The sequence below is a fragment of the Rana temporaria genome, chromosome 13 (genome assembly GCF_905171775.1).
Source record: "Rana temporaria chromosome 13, aRanTem1.1, whole genome shotgun sequence".
NCBI lineage: Eukaryota > Metazoa > Chordata > Amphibia > Anura > Ranidae > Rana > Rana temporaria.
Genome location: NC_053501.1, coordinates 68,128,998 through 68,153,545, shown reverse-complemented (window position 1 = coordinate 68,153,545; position 24,548 = coordinate 68,128,998). Strand labels below are relative to the sequence as shown.

Sequence of the window (24,548 nt, the reverse complement as noted above, 5' to 3'; positions counted from 1 at the left end):
AAGGAAGTCCGGACGTTTCTCAGTCCCAGTTTGGGACAGTTGCTGCTGCGCATGTGTGATTGCGGTTTCGAAGCTTACAAGGGAATTGATCTGTTTGGTTTGCGATATGTTCATAGCCTAAACTTCACAAATTTTTATGAAAGTGCCCTACTTTTTATTAAACCCGATGCTGAGACGGTATCACACTATGTGGAGTCCATTGCTTCTTATACACGCTGGTATTGAGGTTTCTTAATACCCTTTTCCGATTTGCTGTGATCCTTCCGGTGTATACTATCTACGGCTACAGGAGAGAAAAGTCCGGACTTCCTTCTCAGTGGATCAGAGATCCAACTAAGTGCTGTGTGACCTCCCTGAGTAAGGGGGGGGGGGGGCGCGTCACTGGCTTTCTGGTAAGCCTCCAGTTTTGTTGTGATGATGTGTGTCACACCGCTAGGTGTTTGATCATCATTTCCAACACATTCGTCCTCTATGGGACTTTCTTTGATGGTATTCAGCGTTATATGAACGTTTCTGTTTGCACACAATTGCACTTTATTCACGTGATGAAATATTAAAAATGTGTTTTTAGACTGCACAGTCTTTATTTTTTATATTGTTTATTACAATTGATTGCACAGACTGCACTTTGATATTCGTTTAAATTTTGCACATATCACGTGCATTGTGTCATTTGAAAGAATTGCACTTTATCTGTTTAGCGCTGCACTTTATTAATACATTATTATTTGTGCCTGGTATCTACCGGTAGGTTATAGTGCACAGCTGCCATTTGTTTTTAGTTCCTAGCGTGGGTATATTTTTTACATTTACTGAAGTTTTTTTATCTGATTGTTAGGTAAATGGTCTAATTCTGTGCTAGCTGGATAAACAAAAAGAAATCAATGTTGTTGAAAAGTTTATTGATGCTTTTTTTTTATATATGTCATGTAAAAAAAATACACAGGGAGCTCCTTCCCATGGTTAGCTTGATTTATTTCATGTCTGCTATTTTGGTTATGCTACACCTTATTACATCATTAGATGGCACTGTATCGTTTGGGACATCCACCTTATAGGAATTCATCTCATGATTAGGACTTGCCTAACACCCATTTTATAATACAGTATAAGCCAATAACTTTACTACAATTTATTTTCTGATGCTTAATTAAAAATGAATTACAGTAATGAATAATTAATGTTGATGAATTATTTAGTTACCTGGATTAGAGACACTGGGAGTTTTACCTACTGGCATGCATATATATTTTTACATGTCTGCTGTGATTACTACCAACTGTTTGGACCTCCAGTGGTCATCAATTGGATTTCTCCCAGTTTCTATTCATAGATCTGCTATAGACAATGTGAGCAGAACACGTTACCGCACATACTTGATGACTGTATATATAGTTTGAAATCTAGTATAGTATTTAAGTACTGTGTATACGGTTTATTATATACACACCAGTTCTTGGTAACACTTCTCTGCTCCTTAATGGTATCAGTAACTGATCTTTGCACTTATGATGTGAATTATTTAAAAGATGTGCTTTACTTTTGAAGCAATACAAAACAATATATAAACATTATTCCCTACTGCTACCCACTTTTTAAAAAATGGTTTCCCTAGCCATACAGAAGATTCTCAGAGCAGCTACAAAACATACTGTTAGGTGAACATCCACTGTTATCAGCTATAGCTATGAGTGAAAGTGAAATATAACCTCTTTATTGTAACAAAGTTCACCCACTGCTTACCTGTTGCTACCTTTTCAATACAGACAGCCTCATACCAAAGTGTCAGTTCTAATAGGTTTCAAACAGTCACCAATCATATGCACACCTGCCTTGGAATACTGAATCTGACAGTAATGCTTAAAGCAGAAATAAGAGACGCAGACCTACCTCTATGTCATATGTGAGCATTTGTGTGAAATTTTGCAACACAGTATAATAGAACGAAGATTATATATACCGTATATACTCAAGTATAAGCCGACCCAAATATAAGCCGAGGCACCCAATTTTACCACTAATAAACTGACTCGAGTATAAGCCTAGGGTGAGAAATACAGCAGTTACTGTTAGTGGGAAAAAAGGGTCAACAGTGCCCATTTGCATGCCTCAATGTGCCAATTTGCATGCCTCACTGTGGCCATCTGCAGCCTCATGTACCTTATCTCGAGCTGTGACATCATTGGCGGCCGTCCAGTGTAACAAAGCCCTGCCTCCTCCTTGTCCGTGACGGAATACTGATTCAGTTTCCCAGCAGTGAGTCAGTGTTCCGCCTATCATGGACGAGAAGGAGGCAGGGCTTTGTTACACTGCACGGCCGCCTAATGCAGTTAAGATTGTATGTCACATCTTAAGATCAGGTACGTGAGGCTGCAGATGGCCACAGTGAGGCAGGGAGACTCGAGTATAAGCTGAGTTTTTTTTTTTTCAGCACAAAAATGTGCTGGAAAACTCAGCTTATACTCGAGTATATACGGTGTGTGTGTGTATATATATATATATATATATATATATATATATATATATATATATATATATATATATTTTTTTTTTTTTAAGAAGTAGATAGTTTACTTGCAAATTGTGAAAAACTGATTTGCTCCTAGTAAACTGTAGATCCTGTTATAAAAGTTCACAATTTTCATGTTTTCACTCTTACCTGGCTTCCTCCATGCTCAGTGTCTACATAACGAGGCATTGGAAAACGAGAGTGAAGTATTTCTTGCCCATCATCCACTGGAGCTTGTAATAAATGCCGAAAATTCTCATACTCTGGCATGTCTTGGTATCCTGACTTCCTCCACTGTGCAATAGTCTGTGTACCAACAGACAAAGTTTAACATGTTAAAAACTGTTAGATCTATTCACAAACAGAAACATTGGGGGGGGATTTACTAAAACTGGCGCACACAGAATCTGGTGCAGCTGTGCACAGAAACCACTCAGCTCCTCAGCTTCTAGGTTGTATTGTCCAAGCTTAATTGAACAAGCTGAAGTTAGAGGCTGAATGGTTATTATGCACAACTGCACCAGATTCCGTGTGCACCAGTTTTAGTAAATCCCCCCAATGTGTGGAAATATGGAAGGTATCCTATAGTTCCAGACTTACTTCGCCATGATAAATAAGAATCTGGAAAAATGTGTCCATCAATAGGATCCTGTCTGGAAGTATACTGCTGCTGTCCAGTAATACAGGCTGTAATTACAAAAAGACAAATGATGTCATAATGGTATATAGATTAACCTCACACAAAGATTTTTGTTACATAGATACAGGTTTTATTTCTTTCCAGGTTAATGTTTAAAAAATGATTTGAGATCTAACATTTTTTTGTAGCTATCTGAAACCATGCCCTGAAAGGACATACCATAACATTCCCTAAGAAGATTTAGGAATTAATTCTAGTTGCTTTGAAATACAGGAATACATTAATAAATTCATATTTTTGTACATCTGCCCCAAAGTTCAGCTTTCAAACTTATAAAAAACCTATTTAGGTTATGGCTTTACTGGTGGATTTAGTTAGACGTTAATATGACTATTTAAATACTGGTAAATTTTTTATTAAAATTTGCTTTAATATGTTTCTTCAAGCTACTATGTTTAAATAGTATTAAAACAGTACCAGAATCTTTAAATAAAATGGTCATAAATAGGATTTCTTCATCATACTTACCTGTAAAATCCTTTTCTTTAGAATACATCATGGGACACAGAGGCAGGGCTAATATTCATTAACTGCTGTGTTATACTTCATCATCAGGTGAACGACACTGGTATATCAAAGATCTTTAGACAGGAAGTGCCCTTCCCTATATAACCCCTCCCATATGGGAAGCACATCAGTTTTGTAGCAAGCACTGTGTCCTCAAAAAAAGAGGGGATGGATCTCTGTATCCCATGATGTATTCTAAAGAACAGGATTACAGGTAAATATGACGAAAAAATCCTATATTCTTTTTTATACATCATGGGACACAGAGGCCAAGCTAATTATCATTACCTGCTGGGACGTCCCAGAACAATAGCCTTAAGGAGAGGGATACACCCTGCCAAACAATAACAGCCATCAGAACTTTATACGGCAACCCGCAGTACACTGTGGCTGAAAGCCGAATCCTCGGCTGCCCGAACATCCAATTGACAATATTTTGTGAAACGGATGTACTGAAGATCAGGTAGCAGCCTTACAAATCTGAGCCACAGATATTTGATGGTGAAAAGCCCAGGAGGTTCTTACACCCCTGGTAGAATGAGCTCTCACCCTAAAGGGAGGAGCTTTACATTTCAGCCCGTAGGCCTTAATGATCAATTGACGGACCCAATCGGGTCCTTTTGTAATAACAAAAAGAAAGAGCCTGATCCTCGAATCTCCGCAGATCTAGACAAATATACCTTGACTGCTCGGACAACGTCCAGAGAACGCAGTCGTCTCTCTTCTGCCGAATGCGGCCAAGAGAAAAAAAGAAGGCAAAACAATGCCCCGATTTAAATGAAAAGCCAACACCACTTTTAGCAAAAAAGATGGAACGGGTTGTGGTGAAGGATCAAATATGGTTCCTTGCATGAAAGGACCACCAACTCCGACACCCTTCTAGCCGAAGTGATAGCCATCAGGAAGGCTAGCTTGCGTGACAGCAAGTCTAATGGAATTTCCTTAATAGGTTCAAATGGTTGTTTCGGTAATACAGACAGCACCAAATTCAAGTCCCAAGGACACATTGGTGTCCTAATAGGGGGAAGCAAACGAGTTGCCCCCTGTATAAAGGTTTGGATCAGTGAATGGGAGGCTAAAGGCCTTTGAAAGAATACTGATAGGGCTGAAACTTGACCTTTGATTGTACTCAAAGCCAGTTTGGTTTCTACAGCTGACTGTAGAAAAGAGAGAATTCTTCCGATTACGTATTTTTGTGGATGCCATCTTTTTGGCTTCACACCAAGCAATATGTCTTCCAGACTTTATGATAGATTTTTCTAGTGACAGCTTTTCTAGCATTCACTAGGGTAGGTATCACTGGTCCCGAGATGCCTCGGTCCTTTAAAGGATCACTAAAGAATTATAAAAAAAAAGCATATTATACTTACCTCCACTGTGCAGCTCGTTTTGCACAGAGTGGCCCCGAACCTGGTCTTCTGGGGTCCCTCGGCGGCTGTCTCGGCTCCCCCCCCGCAAGGACTCAACACCTTAATTCGAGCGAGCTCGCATGGTGTTGAGTGCTTGTGGGCGCGCTCCCGTGATACAGCCGGCGGCCATAGCCGCTCACTGTATCACTCGGCCCCGCCCCCCAGCGCGCTGCGTCATTGGATGCGATTGACAGCAGCAAAAGCCAATGGCTGCGCTGCTTTCAATCAACCAATGAATGAGCCGGGAAGACGGCCGAGAAGCCTGCTCGTTCACGGCGCAGGACTTTTGAGGGGTCTGTTAAGTAATCGGGGGGGGGGGGGGGTGTGCTAATACATAGAATGCATTAAGGTGAAAAAACATTTACCTTTACAACCCCTTTAACACACTGGCTTCAATTGCCATGCCGTCAAATTTAGAGACTGTAAATTGGGGTGGAATATAGGACCTTGAGACAGTAGGTCAGAGCGCTGTGAAAGCGTCCATTGTCCGTCTTTTGTCAGTCTGACAATCTCTGGAAACTAGGGCCTTCTGGTCCAGGCTGGTGCTACCAGAATGACTGGGACCCCCTCTCTCCGAATCCTGCGCAACAAAAGTGGAAGGAGAGGAATCAGAGGGAAGCATAAACCCTGTACTTTCCAGGTTACTGGGAGAAAGGATTTTCCCTTTTGTAGATTCTGATCTTGCAGCCACCAATTTAGGCTTAAGGATGCCTGAGGGGATAAGCACATTGGATAATCCAGGGCTTTTCCTCCCCTGTTCCAAGCCAACAAAATGCTTTGGTGTAATGGCCTGGAGTGGAACTGGGCATAGGGCACTGCCTTGAAAGAGGATACCATCCTCCCTAGAAGGCTCATCCAGAGCTGAATGGAGAACTGTTGTCCGTTGCCCCTTATCTGCTGTACCCGATTCTTCAGGGCGCAGATCCTTACTGGTGGTAAGAATATTCTTGCTTGGACCAGGTTTAGGATCAAACCTTTTCGGTATTTATGATGCAGCCTAAGCTCTTTAAATACCGCACTGTGTATTATGCTCTGTTCTAGAGCCGGTACTGAGTGATCTCTGAGCAGGTCGTCATCCAGGTACCCGAGCACCAGAATTCCCTGGGGGCTCTTAGAAAGCCCAGTACTGGTGCTAGGACCTTTGTAAATACTCGAGGGGCTGTAGCCAGTCCGAAGGGTAGAGCCAAAAACTGAAATTGACGGTCCTCTACTGCAAACCGTAGGAACCTCTGGTGAGGCTGAAAAATAGGTATGTGAAAATACGCGTCTTTTAGATCGATGGAGGCTAAAAAGTCTCCCATCCGAAAGGATTGCATCGTTAGATACTTGTTCAGGGATCTTTCTGAACCATAAACAGGTTTGAGAAAAACCCTGTGCCCCTTTTGAGTATCGGAAGTTCTACTCTTTGATGCACTAGGTGATGTAGTGCTTGGAGTAACAAGCCTCTTTTTTTGAGAATCCAAGGGGACGCTAGATCTTAAAAACCTCTTGGGGGGCATCCCCCGCAACTCCAGCCTGTAACCGCAAGATATAATTGAGGTGACCCATTCATCCTGAATTGTTGTTTTCCAAATGTCCACAAAGTCCAGCAACCTTCCCCCCACTCAAAGGAGTGGAGGCGTCCCCTCAAAAGTAGGGCTTATTGCTGTGTTTAGAAGAATTTTGGACCCATGGCTTTTTCTGACCCAGGGCTTTTTCTGGCCCTGTGGCTTGCCCCTGGCCTTAGCGCCCTGTGGGCGGCAGAACGCCCTGGCGCTGAGACATTTGAGGAAGCAGTCACTTAAGTTTTAAATGAGGGACGTCTGGTGCTTTTCTTCACAGGAAGTCGAGAACTTTTGGATATATTTGTCTAAGTGATCACCAAATAGATATTCCACATGAAAAGGGAAAGCCTGCTAATAACCTTTTACAAGGAATCTCGGCTGACCAGTTCTTTAGCCATAAAAGTCTGCACATATGTACAGACATGAGAGCCAGATAGGAAATCTGCTGTATAGAATCCTTTAAGGCATCAACAGCAAAACACAGCACTTGAGGAATATCAGTCTCATCTTCAGGCAGATCGTCCTCCTGGTTAGGCCTACTAGGCCTTTTGATCCGATCCTTTATGGACTGACAAATACCAATTGCTGCAACAGCTGGCTGAATAGCTGCACTGGTCAAAGGAAGCCTTTAATGATAACTCCAATTTCATGTTAACAGGGTCTTTCAGGCCCTGTGCATTATCTACAGGACAGGTTAATTTCTTATTTAAGGATGAGACAGCTGCATCGACTACTGGCATGCTCCATTTTTTAACAAACCCTTTGTCCATGGGATATAAAAGGGGAAACGTCTAAGAGGAATAAAGACCCTATCAGGATGTTCCAACAGGGGGTGTAGGGGGAAAGTCTATGTGGCCTGAAGAGGTCTCAGAGATCCGAAAGAGCACCTGGGGGGCTCAGTTACCTCTGCAAGAGGCAACTTAAAGGCAGAACGGACCATTTCAGTCAACATCTGGATGAGAAGTCTCTGTGACTGAGAGGCAGACATCGGCTTGATGTCCTTTTGTCCAGACTGCTCGGAATGAGACTCATCTGCCGAGCACTCCAAGTCCTGAGCTCTAGGCTCTTTTCCATTCTCGACCCATTCCTGCTTCAGACTAGGAGGCTCTGGGAGGGAGATCTGTCACGCTTCCTGCTACCCTGCGGGTTGTTGGCGATCATATCAGCAATCCTGAGCTCTAACCCGGCTAGGGCCAAGAACAGTTCATACTTAGATATAAAGGGTGAAGCAACAGCGTTGACTGTAGGCACAATACCAGATAGGCGCAGCAGCTCAGATTGCCTGGAAGCCTCTGGTCTTTCAGGGGATACAGCACTAGGGTTCTTCCCTGTAGTCCCAGTGCTCTTTTTGGAAGACATGATAGCCAAAGAGTACTTGGGTGTGTGTGACAACACCCTTTGAAGGGAGACCATTTAATAGGGCTCACCAAGCCCCTATGCAACAATCCTGCTAAGCACCTTTATCCTGCCAAGCAACACCTGGTGACTCACGTGACCCGGATAAGGAGAAAATAAACCACTGCAAGTGTTTGTTCAGAGCCTGCTCTGTGTCCCACAGCTGCTGTTTGGAAGCACCACATGCTTGGCTTACCCAGCTTAAATAAGCTGAGTGTGCACCGGGACGTTCTATGCGTGTGTGTGGTCCCGGGGGAAGGGCACAGCTATATTTGCGTCTGACGCAAATTTCGTGCGCCAGAAATAAAAGACCACTGCGCATGTGCAGGCGAAGCCGCGTGTGCTATGGCCGCCAAACAAACAACTGAATATACAGTGGCACACTTGCGAATGCCTGTGCGCCATGGTGAATCAAGTGAAAATCAGGGCGATCATGCGCCATCATACAGGTAAGGTACAAAATAGCTAGACACAAGCAGAAGAAAGTACACTTTGCAAACACCCACAGTTAGCCCAACACTTCCCAGTATGGTCATCGTTTTGATCCATGTGAAGCGGTGATATATGGGAGTGAATCAGCAGGCTGACTGTGGGACCTTATACATACAGGCTTTACTAAAAGCCCTCCTAAGGTAAGGGGCTGGAACACACTGTTTGCCAGACACTGGGGGAAGCCTTAACGGTGGTATCTACAAGCACTTATGCATGATCAGCATCAAGCACTAAAGGATTGATTGGAGCACTGTTTTCACTTTAGAATATTATTGATTGGAATCTCTGTGGACTGCAAATTCATTTTCTGTGCACGTTTTGTGCACTGGACACATTTTTTGAACACTGCACTGTGATTTCCAATGATTATTTGGAATCATCATTGATCAACCAAATTTTTTTACACTTTTTATATTTTGGTCACGACCACTTGCGCATGTTATATATTTTTATATTTTTGATATATTTTTTATTATTACAATATGTTGCACGTATTGTTTTCTCATTGATGGACTCATTGTTCAGTATCACACTGATTTTTGTATTATGCACTTTTAAATTGGATGAAGCACTATTGGGATTTTCACATATTTGATTGTATTATCATCATGTATGGTGATTGTTTATGTTCATTGTGCTGAGGTTGGCACATTTGGTTACCTTATTAGGGATTCAGTATTTACCACTCTCATTACCTTCCACATTAATTCTTAGTGTTGGGTGGTATTCCTTGACGTCATTTTGAGTGGAACATTTATTTATTTTCCCACAGCAGGTGATGGCTTTGACAGTTTAGCCTTCTGGATTTATATATTTGCTGTGTGGATATATTCGTATCATTAAGATTTTTTTATTAATTATGTTGGTAAGCGCCATTACATCCACCCTTGTTTCATAAGCAATGATGCCTTATTGTAGCTGAATGATGCCCAGTCCTCCCTGTCTGCCACCCTACAGACATTTAATGAGTATGGTCCTTACCATGTTATAAAAATAAATTGGTCCAAATCTACCCTCTTTCCTATAGATCGCTCTATATATTTTGGGATTTTTTCTGTTTGACGTGCATTGCCCTTCCATGTGCTCCTTGATGTTAACGCCAGTTATAGGTTTGAGCAGTTACTGTTTGTTTGCACCATTGGTTATTTGGTGAGGGCGTGCACTGGACACCTTCAATGCCATTGTGCCATTTGCTGGGTGTCCAGTACGCCTGTGTGCCTTTAAAAAGGAGTGGCCTTCCTCCAGGCATACCTGCTCTCAATCTATCCATTATTTTATATGCGCTCCTACTATGGAGGCTCTCAAATTTTATAGTTAGGACTGCAGATAATAATGGGGTGCCCTTGTTGCGGCCTCTTCAGCTTATGCATGTATTTCCAAATGTGTGCAAACGAAACATTTTTTTAACGTGAATTGTTAGACATAACATTTGGTTAGTTGAAGGCTGGCTGGTAAGCTGGGAATTTTGATTATTGTTGTTGTTATGAACTCTGTACTACCTGCACTACCCTACATGCACTATCAACAGAACTATCTTTACTCTGTACTGCACTACATGTACTACAGTGGGTAAGGAAAATAATCACCCCCCTTTAAAATAATCACATTTTGTTGCTTTGCAGCCTGAAATTAAGACAGACACAGTTTCTGTTTTCTAAAGCTGTATTTACAACATCCAAGGGAAAGATATAACACCAACATGTCAGAAAAAATAAATAAAAAAATGTAAAAACCGAATAATCGAGTTAGAAAAAGGATACCCCCCCTTATGTCAGTATTTTGTTGGACCACCGTTTGCTTTAATTACAGCCTTTAAGCTGTTAGGATTCGTCTCTACTAACTTTGCACATCTAGACTTTGCAATATTTGCCCACTCTTCTTTGCAGAACTGCACTAGTTCAGTTAAATTTGATGGTGACCATTTTGTGGACTGAAGGCATGTCTGTGTGCCCAGGATTGTCTGCTTGGAGGAAGGAAGAGGGGTGAGTAGGGTGACCACATTTCCAAACTACCATTCAGGGACACCCCCCTACCCAAAAATCCTCTTGTGCTGTAACAAAGCACAGCACTGTGATTGGACACAAGAGGCGGGATTTATGATTTCTCCAATCACAAGCAGGGGGCGGGGACTGTGCTCCTCCAAGAATTCCCAGCCAGGACAAGTACTGTGAGTAAATAAAGCGGTGATGTGGCGGCCTTTTTTGGGGGGTGGCTGTGTCAGTTTCATTCCAGGACACTGTATTGTCCTGGAATGAAGGTGCCCGGGACAGACCCTTAAAATGCAGGACACGTGGTCACCCTAAGGGAGAGGAGCTGTGCAAGTGCTATGCTATGTTGTGTGAAGTTCTTGGGAGTGAGCAGAGAGACTCCAGCCGACAATCACAGTGAGGAGAAGGAAGGGGGGTTAATCCAGATTCTTATTGTCGGTATGACACGCTAGGAAAGTCTGTAGTGCCTCCCACAGGTAATTAACCCTATTTTAAAATGAATGGTCCACTTCTCAGAGGGCAGGAACAAGTTTTATTTAGTAGTAGCTCATAAGGATTAAGATTTAGCAAAAAATGAAACCCCTACTTCTCTTTTACCTGAACTTGTGCAGTTTTGCAAAGAAGAGTGGGCAAATATTGCAAAGTCTAGATGTGCAAAGTTAGTAGAGACAAATCCCAACAGACTAAAGGTGCTTCAACAAAATACTGACACAAGGGGGTGATCCTTTTTCCAACTCAGCGATTCTGCTTTTTATTTATTTTTAAAGTTGGTGTTATATCTTTCACTTGTATGTTATAGGTTGCACTAGTAAATACAGCTGGATAAAAGAAAAACTGTGTCTGTCTTCATTTCAGGCTGCAAAGCAGCAAAATGTGATCACAGTTGAACCTCGGATTACGAGCATAATCCGTTCCAGCAGTATACTCATAATCCAAAGTACTCGCATATCAAAGCGAGTTTTCCCATTGAAGTCAATGGAAAGTAGGGTTGTCCCGATACCACTTTTTTAGGACCGAGTACAAGTACCGATACTTTTTTTCATGTAGTCGCCGATACCGAATACCGATACTTTTTTTAAATGTCATGTGACAGTTTTCAAACCACAATACAGACTAAGGATATTTTCTTTAGAATTATGAAGAACTCTAACTCAAGACATTATAAAAGAATAAAAATGAGTAAAAATGAATAAAAATGTTTTATTTGCTTGTCACGCAGTAGTAAAAAACTCAAAGAATTTTCATAGAACATGTTGATAAATACAAAAAAAGTATTCTATTTAGGTATCGGGAGCATTTGCGCGAGTACGAGTACTCCCGCAAATACTCGGTATCGGTCCCGATACCGATACTAGTATCGGTATCTGGACAACCCTAATGGAAAGGAAAATAATTTGTTCCGCATTGACTTCAATGGGATGCAATACCGAATGCAGCCAGAGGTGGGGTGGGGGGGTGCCAGAGAGCGCCGAAAACGTCCGAAAAGGCCCAAGGACACTGCGCCCCCGTACCTCAGGCCAAATGAGGTACTGCAGGCCAATGTTCGACTTTTCTCGGCTCCTGCGCCCCCGTACTTGAGGGCAAATGAGGTACTGCAGGCCTATTTAGCTTGAATTCTGCTCGTCTTGCAAGTCAACTTTTGCAAACCGAGACAGAATTTTTTTTTAAACGTTTTTTGCAAATCAAAACGCTCTCAAACCAAGTTACTCTTAAACCGAGGTTCCACTGTATTTTAAAATGGGGGTTATTCTTTTCTATACCCACTCATTACTACCCTAAATGCATGATCAACATAACTGCCTGTCCCCTATATAACAGCCATGTACTATCCACAAACCTGTCTGCCTTTTGCACTATAATCTAGGGAAACCTGTGCTATGTACTACACACCATGAACTATTGTTGGAGCTTTGTATGCTCTGTACTGCATTAAATGAACTTTGCACAAAGCTGTCTTCGCTCTGTATAATAACACATACACTATCCATTCAGAGATGTGTCTCCGAAGTACAGCAATGCATCCACTCTCTGCAGTACGAAGCCATTTATCAAATGGATAAGAAGATCTCTCTCCACTTGTCATTGCTGGCAAGATATGTGTCTATCTGCGGCCCCACTGGAATTAGGAAATGAGGACACAGCATACAGAATTATTAAACATGCTTTTTGTACACTTGACTAGCGATGGACGAAATTGATGTGAGCAGCTATGCGTCAGGACACTGAGTGAAGGCAAATATCTTTACAGCTGCACATAGAAATGATGCTTGATCGTTTATCAATGTTGAATGTAAACACTACTCTGGCACCTAGAAATGCCACCCCTGGCTCCTGCTGAGCCTGAGGTTAATCATTTTTTTGCAATTAACATTACGGGAATGCAAGGCCGTGCATCATTAAACAGTACATTAGTGGTTTGCCCTGCGCAGAATATTGGTCACAGATAGAAAGTAAATATTTAACAGCATTGCATCTGAGCACTTTGAATCATTATACAACTGGCTACATTACACGTGAGCAAGGAATTTATGCTGGTTCCCGATATAGCTGAAATACCTCAAAAACAAAAGCTAAAAACACTGTTTTACATCCTGTACCCTGGCAGGGTTGTTGCTGTATGAACTTTATCACACAGACTACTAAAAGCCAAATCACAACATGTAAAAAAATATATAAGCCTCACTTTATGTACTGTATAGATGCATTTAAAAAGGTCCCACCTATAAAGTAAACATTTCTATAATTTCCATGGCAAAATCACTTGGAGTATACAGGCAACAGACAGCTTGGATTCAGTTTCTAAAAGCGAATTATGTTTCTAAAGCAGAGTGGACTTTTATTTGTATATTAGCCATGTCCTTGCTTTACCCACTTCCATACCAGGCACTTACGCACCTTCCCGCCCAAGCCAATTTTCAGCTTTCAGCACTGTCGCACTTTGAATGGCAATTGCGCGGTCATGCTAAACTGTACCCAAACAAAATTGGCGTCCTTTTTTCCCCACAAATAGAGCTTTCTTTTGGTGGTATTTGATCACCTCTGCGTTTTTTTTTTTTTTTTTTGCACAACTAAAAAAAGACTGAAAATTTGGAAAAAAATTACAGGCCAAATCCTCAAAAGGGATACGCAGGCGGAACTGCTGTTCAACCTGCGTATCCCTGTGCCTATCTTTGGAACTGATCCTCAGAAGCAGTTTTCCAAAGATAGGCATAAGATCTGACATCTGTAAGAGACTTACACTGTCAGATCTTAGGATGCAGTACCGCATCCGCCGCTGGGGGCATTTCGCATTGAAATGCCGCTTTGCGTATGCAAATGAGGACTTACGGAGATCCACAAAGCTTTTCAGCTTTGTGTTTTCTGCGTATAAGTTTACGTTTGCATACATAAAATTAGTTCTGCTTTTACAAAGTGTAAACTAGTAACACCTTGTAAAAACAGACCTTTTTTTCGATCGCCGCGATTTTTTTTAAATTTTGAATTTTTTTTCCCGGTGCGTAACTTTTTTTTTTACCCGACGCAACTTTATTGTCCCGTCGCAATCCACAAAGCCCGGCGTAACGAAATTTTGCGCGCTGCCCGTCGGGAAAATGACGTCACGAGCATGCGCAGTACGGCCGGCGCGGGAGCGCGCCTCATTTAAATTGTCATCGCCCCCTGCAGAAGAGGACCACCTTGCGCCGGGAGAATTTAAGTTACACGGCCTGAAATTTCTAGGTAAGTGCTTTGTGGATCGGGCACTTAGGTAGAAATTTTAAGTCAGTGTAACTTAAATGGTAAAAGATAAGTTATGCAGGATTTTTGAGGATTTGGCCCTACATTTTTATTTTTTTCTGTTAATTTTTTTGTAAATAAGTAAGTTTTCTCTTTCAATTACGGGCACTGAAATGGCGGCACTGATGGGCACCGATGAGATGGCAATGAAGGACATTGATGAGGTAGTACTGATGGGCACTGATTGGCGGTGCTGGTATGCGGCACTGATGGGCACTCATGGGCGTCACAGATGGGCACTCATGGGCGTCACAGATGGGCACTCATGGGCGTCACAGATGGGCACTCATGGGCGTCACAGATGGGCACTCATGGGCGTCACAGATGGGCACTCATGGGCGTCACAGATGGGCACTCATGGGCGTCACAGATGGGCACTCATGGGCGGCACTTATGGGTTGCACTGATGGGCACTGATAGGTGGGCACTGGGCATGGATGGGCACTGTGAGGTGGCACTGATGGACACTGTGGGGCGGCACTGATGTATCCATGTTGCCAGTCAGTGCCCATTTGTGGGCACTGATTGGCATCTTTTTTTTTATTGCCCCCCCTTTTTTTTTTGTCCTTCCCTGGTGGTCCAGGGTGGGCTTCCCTGGTGGTCCAGTGTGGCGATCCGAGGGGGGGCTGCGCTGATAAACAATCAGCATGAACCCCGCCTGTCAGGCGAGCCGCCGATCGGCTCTCCTCTACTCGCGTCTGTCAGACGCGCGTGAGGAAGAGCCATCAACGGCTCTTCCTGTTTACATCGTGATCAGCCGTGATTGGACACGGCTGATTACGTGGTAAAGAGCCTCTCCTGGAGGCTCTTTACTGAGATCGAAGATGCAGGGTGTGAGACTGACACCCCGCATCACCGATCGCCGCGCTAAGCGCCCCCACGGGCGCGCGCGGCATGAAATCCTGCAGGACGTCCATAGACGTCCAGTCAGGATTTCAGAACCACTTCCCGGACGTAAATCTCCCATTGACCGGGCAGGAAGTGGTTAACAACTTCAAATGATTGTAAACCCCTACTGCATGGTTTAGGAGATTTCCCCTATATTAGCATGTGCCGACGTCATCGACATATGCGCACTGAATTAATGACAGGTTTGTGCGGGAGTGACACCATCGTGTCTCCGACCAATCACAGCACTGAAGCCCGCGATACCCGAAAGTAACTCCAGGAGCAATGTCACCAGCCAGACGGCCAGATCGGTGTACGGGGACTGCTACGGGGGCTTTGATCTAAGGGGAGTATTTCTTATAAGCTAGTATGCTATGCATACTAGCTCATTATGCCTTTGTCTTGAAGTTTTTTCTTTTTATCTTTTATTGTGGGTTTACAACTACTTTAACCGCTTGCCGACCAGCCACTGTCATTATACTGCGGCAGGTCGGCACGTTCCCGCAAACCGGCATAGCTGTACAACGGTCCCTTTAAGCGGGGATAGCAGGCGGAGACATGCGCCGCTGCACTGTAGGGGTGCAGATGACCGCTGGTCATGGGCACGAGAGCCAGAACAGGGACGTGTGTGTAAGTAAACACACAAATCCCTGTTCTGTGAGGATCTAGGAACAACGATCTGTCATCTCCTTTAGTCAGTCCCATCCCCCTACAGTTAGAACACACACACACACACACACACACGAGGGAACACAGCAAACCACTTGATCGCCCCCTAGTGTTAACACCATCCCTGCCAGTGACATTTACACAGCATTTTTATAGCACTGATCGCTGTATAATTGTCAATGGTCCCAAAAATGTATCAATAGTGTCCGATCTGTCCGCCATAATGTCGCAGTCCAGATAAAAATCGCTGATCACCACCATTACTAGTAAAAATAAAAAAATAAAATAATAATGCCATACATCTTTACCCTATTTTGGAGACACTCTAAATTTTGCGCAAACCAATAGTCGCTTAGTGCGATTTTTATTACCAAAAATATGTAGAAGAATACTTATTATACACTTTATATACCGAGTAAAAAATTATCTTTTTAAAACAAAAATTGGGGATATTAATTATAGCAAAAAGTACAAAATATTGTGTTTTTTTTCACAATAGTCGCTCTTTTTTTGTTTATAGCGCAAAAAATAAAAACTGCAGAGATGATCAAATGCCACCAAAAGAAAGCTCTATTTGTGGGAAAAAAGGACGTTAATTTTGGTTGGGTACAGCGTCGCATGACTGCTCAATTGTCAGTTAAAGCAACGAAGTGCCGTATCGGAAAAAATGGCCTGGCCAAATCTTCCGGGGCTGAAGTGGTTAAAGCGGTTCTTCAGTCAGGTTTTAAAAAAAATTTAAATCAGCCGATACGAATACTTTTAACCACTTGCCTACCGGGCACTTTTACCCCTTTCCTGCTACAGCCAAATATTTCAAATTTTGACTCAATCCAGAGCACTGGTTGCCATTTTCCTGCACCCCAGATTCTGTTTTCATGCATTGTTGAGTCACTTAGCCTTGTTTCCTTGTCAGCTTTTTGGCTGCAATTCTTCCATGAAGACCACTTCTTGCCTGAATTCTCCAGACAGTAGATGGATGTGCCTGGGACCCACTGTTTTATGCCCGTTATGTACTTATGACACTGCTGGACATCTTTTGAAGGGAGTATGATGTATCTTTCATCTGCTGCATTAAGTTTCCTTGGCTGACCACTGCGTCTACGGTCCTCAACGTTTCCTGTTTCTTTGTGCTTCTTCAAAAGAACTTGAATATCACATCTTGAAACCCCAGTCTGCATTGAGATCTTTGCCTGGGAGAGACCTCACTGATGCAGTGTAACTACCTTGTGTCTTGTTGCTGAGCTCAGTTTTGTCATGGATGGTGTATGACCTGTGCCATGAAACCGTCTTCAACAACCTCACCTTAATAGCAGAGTTTGGCTGTTTCTCCCTCAGTTTTAAGCCTTCTACACAACTTTTTCTGTTTCTGTTAGTAACTACGTTTCAGGCTGGGTTCACACTGATACTACACGACATTCACACGACTTTCATCCTACTTTGCTCTGCGACATCAGTCCTACATTGATCCTAAATTGGTCCGACGTCCATCCGACTTTCATGAACAGGATACTACTTTGATCCGACTTTGTGATAGTCTGACTTGTTCTTTGACCAATCAAAACGATCCCAGTGTGAGATAAATTCCTTTTACTGCTGCTGTAATCACCATGTCGGATGCCACAAGTCGGATCGTTAGGACAAGGATCCTACTTTGATCCGACTTTAATGATATTCAATGGGCTGAAGTAGGATCAAAGTCGGACCAAAGTAGTGCAGAAACTTTTTTCAAAGTCGGACCGACTTGTGTGGGACCAGTTAAGACGGCTCTCATAGGAAAACATTGATTTTCATACTTCATGCGACATTGCCTTCTAATGTCGGAGCGTTTGTCGTACCATTGTGAACCCGGCTTCAACCTACATATGAAATTGATGATCATTAGCACCTTCTTGGTATAATTGATTACTCATACACCTGACTCTAATCTTAAAAAATACCTGACTTTCTGCAAGTATACAAAGTGTAAAAGTGTTAGAATTGATGTCGGTTCCAAAGGGAAGTCACGCCAAATATTAATTTTATTTAGATTGTCTTCTGTTTGCTCACTTTGCTCTTTGTAAATTGATGAAAATAAACAATTAAAATAAATATTTTTGAAGGCATTCTTATTTTACAGCATTTCTTCACACCTGTCTAAAACCTTTGCACAGTACTGTATGTGCACGCCTATACAATATACAGTATTTATAGAGGATCACGGGAGTAGGGGTGATGCCATAAATATAAAGAGATCACAGATTAAGTTTACTTGACAATTCACTAAGTATCTTATAGTTAAAAAAAAAGAAAGCAAAACAAAGAAAAGGCAAACAATTAAATTTTTACCTCTGGGGGGCCACTGAAGGAATAAGAATACAGGATTGGTTGTACCATTATAAGAGACTGGGTGAGGTCTTGGCGCATGAAGTGATGTCTGTAATAAGAGCTTTCATCTGGACTGTTGTTGAACACCTGAAGGAATGGTGACCTCCTCAGATGAAACATAAACTGCAAGACAGTTCAATTAATAAGCACGATAAAACAGCTTCTGAATGCAATGCACTACACAGTAAACACAGAAAGAAATTGGGTTAGATTTGTCACTAAATTAGAATTTCCACCATAAGATCACCTGTGAAATTTCATGAAACGTGCGTGTGCTTTGCTTGTGCTATAGTAATAGAAACAGGAATTCTGTCTTTTCTTTAAAGGGGAACTTCACCTGAAAAGTGAAGTTCAGCTCAGCCTCCTCCCTCCTCTCTTATTATAGTGAACATTTTAATTTTTTTCTGGGAGCGGGTACCTATTTGTGACAGAAACTCACTCCCACTTCTGCTCTGGTCACCTAGATAAGCCAAGAGGAATCTCAGCCACCCCTTCCCTGCCCGCGGGACACGTCACACGTCTGAGAAGACTGCGGGAACATTCTATAAGTGTAGCACTTCTCGTGCATGCACAGGGGGGGAGCTGGCTGTGAAACACCAGGAAGTCACAGACGGCTTCCCACATCCAAGATGGTAGGGCTGGGGACATTACATCTGGTGAAGGACAGCACTGGACTCCTGGACTGGTAAGTGTCAGTCTATTAAAAAGTCAGTAGCTAACTTTGTATTTGTAGCTACTGACTTTAATTTGTTTTCAAAAAGTCCCTCTTTAAAATCCATATCTTGAAGTATATTACTGGATATTCATAGACCCTGGGTTAAAGACTGGTACCTTCAGGTGACTGAACACTGACATAGCTTTGCTTGACACTCCACTGCGGGCTTAACCCAGGGGCGCAAATACAGTGGTCACAATTGCAACCCAGCTCCATGCCCTAGGGGGCCCATGGGGCTCCCCTGCACACCTGTAAAAGAGGGGTGGTGGGAGCGGCATACAGGAAAATGGAACCAATGCCATCCATTTTCCTCCTGCAGAGGCTAAAAGCCTTCTTCTCTTAAAAGAAAAATATAGGGGATTGGTTCCTCTGTTTGCTGCCTCTCCTCCTATCCAGCTTCCTCCTCTATCTGCTGCCATGGCCCCTGTGCTCCCTTCTGGCCCTCCTGTGTGCTTTCCTGCCCGCCCTCGTCCCTTGGCAGCGCTACTAGCATCGCATTTAGTGGCCCCTTCCTTTTCTAAATGGGCAGAGTCAGTATGCAAAAGTATCTGAATAATCCTTTGCACGTCTGCGGATAGCTGAAGGGGGAGGTGTCTTTTAAAAAAAAAATCAAAAAGGAGGTCATCTAGGTACCATGTTACCTGAATTACCGAAGTTCTTAAAAGGGCAAGAAGATGTGCAAAAACCTTTGGGAATACTCTGGGCCCAGAGGATAGGCCAAATGGCAGAATTGCAATAGTGAATAGCAAAATGTAGATAAGCATCTTGGATGTCTACAAAGGCTAAGTATTCAACATGTCTCAGGGGGGCAATACATGACCATGCAGATCCCTTACAAAACGTTGGGATATGAAGATACCTGTTTAGGAATTTTAGGTCCAGGACAAGAGAAATGCCTGTCCACGTACACCTGGAGTGACGTAAGCAGGCGCCGAGGACGCCGCTGGTTGTTTCTATTATTGCACCTTATTTTAACATTGATGTAAGCGCAGTTTTTTCTTGAATAAACGTCCCCCTGCTTTTTACATATCACACTATTGGAGGCTTTTTGTTATCTCTCTTCCCCTCCCCTGGAACAGAGTTTCTATTAGGGGCTGATCGAGGAGGTGCGTGTCAGTACCATAGAGGGAAGACTGTGGACAGCTGGAGAGGCTGGAGAAGCACCAGTGAAGTGTGACAGGTGGGAAGGTTTTTGGCTGCGAGGAGGTGGATGACGCAAGGAGATCTTTTTGATGCTTTAGACCCTTGTTATTGAGGTGAGAGTCCTGGGAGCCCTTTTTTGGATGTGATCAAATCTCTCATGATCATCTAGATACATCTTGCATAGTGGACATTCAGCCCTATTTCTATTCTCTGTTTTTTGACAGTTTACTGCAATTTGATACACGGGACACTTACCACCATTTATTTTATTCTTAATTTTTCACTGTTATGATCACCTTGTTTATATATTTTTTTTGATCATCACCCATCACTGTAACTTTTTTGTTTGATAGTGTTTAGTTTTTGCGCAAAACCCCTCTCTTTAACATTATTTCACTTGTGTATTGTAAACACGATTAGGTTTTGCTGCATTTACACTTTTGTTTGGTATATATCATTTACTGGCTCTTAGTAGCGCGAAGGACACTTTATATTATTCAAGTTTTCTAAATAGTTCCTTATTTGCTTCCTGTGAATGTTTTTAATATGAGCAGAAAAAAGCTGAAGCTCAAACCGTTTCAAACATACTACAAGATAAAAATGTTTGGCTTAGGAGGACATCTAGTAGACGTTGAAAAGAAGAGGTTTTCCACTGTTATCAAAGCCCCTACAGAAGAACAATACAGGCAAACCCCACTTTTAAGTACACAATGGGGTTTATTTACTATCGCTGAAAAGCGCAAAATCAGGCTCCCTTCTGCATAGAAACCAATGAGCTTCTAACCTCAGCTTGTTCAATGGAGCTTTGGTAATGCAGAAGTGAGCCTGATTTTGCGCTTTCCAGCTTTAGTAAATAAACCCCATTGTGTACTTAAAAGTGGGGTATGCCTGTACTTTTCCTGCAGCTTTTCTTCACCTTCACTGGCCCCAAAAGTGCAGCAAGCAGGCACAGAAGTGGGATTTTGTGTGTCGTGTGAGTTGTGCTGCTAGTCAGCATCATACTAAAAAAAATTCTGAATGACTTTCATTATTAAAATCTCCCTTGTGATAGGTAAATAACTTCAAGTGATACAAGAGAAACTAGAAAAGATAACCATAGAATGCAATGGGATTTTTTTCACTTTCAAGTAAAACTTTGATACACGTACGGTACCTGTGGGTAGAGAGAAAATGTTTCTGAAAACCGGAAAGAATTGGGATCGTCCTTCTGATATTCTCCAAATTTCTGACACTATAAGAAAGAGATAGATCCTGGTTTATACAAAAAATCCTTGGAAGGAAACAAAATAGAAAATATTACAAATCCTCTGCAGAACTGGTAGAACGTAAAGTGGTATACAATAGTAATACCCATCAAATGGAATCAGAATTGTGTATTTTTACAATGGGCTTAAAAATAATACTGTCTTAATGCCAACTACTCAGTAAATGCCTATTTATCAATTTATTTATCAATCCAAAATGAGTTATATCTATAAAAAAAAATAGCAGCTTTCTCAAAAGCTTCAGATGGAAGATGCTCAGTTATGGATGGCAGTGGTAGACATAGCCGTACACCAATACACGTTTTTCCCAATCCAAAAAAACAGATTTCAGTTAAAGGCATATAATACATTTTAAGTAACACTGTCATAATGTGTTAACTTAAAGTGATTGTAAGTCTCTCTTTTTTTTTATTCAGAAAAATACACAAACATGTTATACTTACCTGCCATGTGCAGTGGATTTACACAGAGCAGCCCAGATCCTCTTTTTTTTGGGTCCCTCTTTGGTGCTCCTGGCCCCTTCCTCCTGCTGAGTGCCCCCACAGCAAGCAGCTTGCTATGGGAACACCTGAGCCGAGTCACAGCTCCCTGTGTCTATTTCGACACAGAGCCGTGGCCCACCCTGCTCTCTTTCTATTCTTATTGGCGGACTGACTTCGACAGCCTTGACTTCGATAGCCAAGAGGAGGGGGAGCCAAGATATTCCTACAACATCGCTGGATCTAGATTGACCTCAGGTAAGTATTAGGGGGGCTGCTGCACACAGAAGGTTTTTTATTTTAATGCATAGAAAGCATTACGATAAAAAAACCTTCTCACTTTACAAACACTTTAATTGCTAGCATACCATATTTTTCGCTCCATAAGATGCACTCCCCCCCCCAAAAAAACGGGGGGAAATGTGTGTGCATCTTATGGAGCGAATACTGACCAGGAGAGCTGCTGAAAGGGGATCGTTTCAGCGGCAGAACGATTCCCTATGCATCACTCTGCCCCAGCTAAATCCTGTTTCTCCCCTGCCTTTAGCGGCTACAGGGAGAGAAACAAAAGGTTATTGTTCTTTACTTAACCCCCACAGGATCGGCATTGATATGTAAATTGCGCGGACATTGTTATGCTAATGATGTCGTCCGCCGCAATTTATATGCAAATTACGCCCGCAACTCTGCATGCCGCTCACCTAGAAGGTGAGAACAGCATACAGGTGAGTATAGGGGGGCATGTAGAGGGGATCAAAGAGAGGGGTTTGAGGTGCAGAGGAGGTGAGCAGAGGCGTGCAGAGTTGAATGGGAATGAGGGGTTGCATTGCCGAGGTTAGCAGAGTAGGGGTTTGGGGGATAGAGGTTAGCAGATGAGTTAGAGGGGCAATGTTGTACTGAGAGGGAGATGCAGAGATTAGTAGAGAGATGGGGGGGGGGGGGGGGGGTACTGTAAATATACCATTTACATCACTGGTCAGTGAAAATGTCTCAATATGCAAATACTCCTGTTGTGTTGAGGTCATGTAAATGTCCCAGTTACATTGGGGATCAGTGTAGGGTGCCCCCTTACATTGGTTGTCAGTGTAGGAATATTATTCTGTTAAATTTTATTAAATATTTTAGTACACCATTTGGTTAAGGATTTTTTTTTCCATATTTTCCTCCTCTAAAATCTAGGTGCGTTTATGGAGCGAAAAATACGTAACTTGCAAATGTTTAATATGTTTTTAATATAACTGCCCACTTTATGTACAAATCATTGCTAACATTATCTTACCAGTCGAATGAGCTGACGATCAAGCCATCTCAAGACATCTGGACCCTCTTCAGTCTCTGCTCTGTAAACAGCCAGCCTGGCCATGAGGATAGCTGCTGCCTCTTGATCAATAGATGCTGCAATATTCTGAATCTGAGTCTGAGCATCAGCCCAACTACAAAAACAAATCATTTGTGATGGTAATAAGAACGTATTTTATATAATACTGTGGAAAACAAATACCGGTATGCCTCAAAGAAAAAACATTAAAAATACGCCTTTTAAATAAGTGGATTTTAGAGAACACTGCACATTTCAGAATATCAAAATTCAATGACATACTGGTGGATGGTGAAAATGCTACTTTTACATCGAGATCCGCCCAGGGCTGGCACTGCATTACTCTTCATGTTCAGTGGCCTTATACACCACCAAGGTAGGTTTGGAGATGGCCATTATTCCTTATGACATACAATGGATATAAAAAGTAATGTTAAAATGTCAGGTTTCTGTGATGAAAAAAAAATGAGACAAAGAAATCGTTTTTCCACCTTTAATGTGATCTATAAACTGTACAACTCAATTGAACAAACTGAAAAAAAAATAAAAAAATAATGTTGTTGCATAAGTGTGCACACCCTCTTATAACTGGGGATATTGTTGTGTTCAGAATTAGAGGGATCTCATTATCAGTACCAGTCAGAAGAAGGGTACAAAAGAATTTCCAAAGCATTAGATATACCATGGAACGCAGTGAAGACAGTCATCAAGTGGAGAAAATATGGCACAACAGTGACATTACCAAGAACTAGACTCCCCTCCAAAATTGATGAAAAGACAAGAAGAAAACTGGTTTGGGAGGCTACCAGGAGCCCTTCAGCAACATGAACCCTTTCGCTGCCAGAGCCGTATGTGCAATTTTTGCACAAATGTTTGCAAAATCATTTTAGGCCTGAAAATTACACAAAACCCTCAAACGTTATATATTTTCTGAAAGCAGACACCCTAGAGAATAAAATAGTGGTACTTCCAATTTTCTATGTCACATGATATTACCGCAAAGGTCTAGGAAATGCAAAATTTCTGTAAAAAACACACCAACGAGAATTTCAGGGCAAGCAAACGCAATAAATTACAAACATTTTTAGTAAGATATAAAAGACAAGGTTGCACCAAGCAAATAGATACCCAACATGCCAAACCTTAAATTTTTGTGCGCCCTGTGAAATGCTGTCAAGCTTCAGTATGCTATATTTCCTATAGGAGACGCTTCAGTAGCCCCCTATAGGTAAAAAGGTCTGAAAAAGACCCTGCATGTCTCCCCTGTGCTCCACTAAATGTTTTGCAATACAGATCGCATTTCAAAACATTATTTCCCGGGTGAGCGAGACGTCGCTTTCTGGGTCACACAAAGAAGGAGAGGAGAATGGACGTGTGTCCACTTTTCTC

At 42.3% G+C, this 24,548-nt stretch overlaps 1 protein-coding gene across 2 annotated transcripts in view; it reads right to left on the bottom strand.

The window, feature by feature from the left end:
* Window positions 1–24,548, bottom strand: part of SEC23A (SEC23 homolog A, COPII coat complex component) — a 153,175-nt gene that overhangs the window by 10,539 nt on the left and 118,088 nt on the right. For both annotated transcript variants that reach the window (XM_040333500.1, XM_040333501.1), the window contains 5 exons: window positions 23,121–23,274; window positions 21,251–21,328; window positions 18,201–18,362; window positions 3,110–3,196; window positions 2,660–2,815 (listed from right to left, as the gene is read on the bottom strand). In XM_040333500.1, the coding sequence (XP_040189434.1) occupies window positions 2,660–2,815; window positions 3,110–3,196; window positions 18,201–18,362; window positions 21,251–21,328; window positions 23,121–23,274 (637 nt within the window). The remainder of the gene's footprint in view (window positions 1–2,659; window positions 2,816–3,109; window positions 3,197–18,200; window positions 18,363–21,250; window positions 21,329–23,120; window positions 23,275–24,548) is intronic.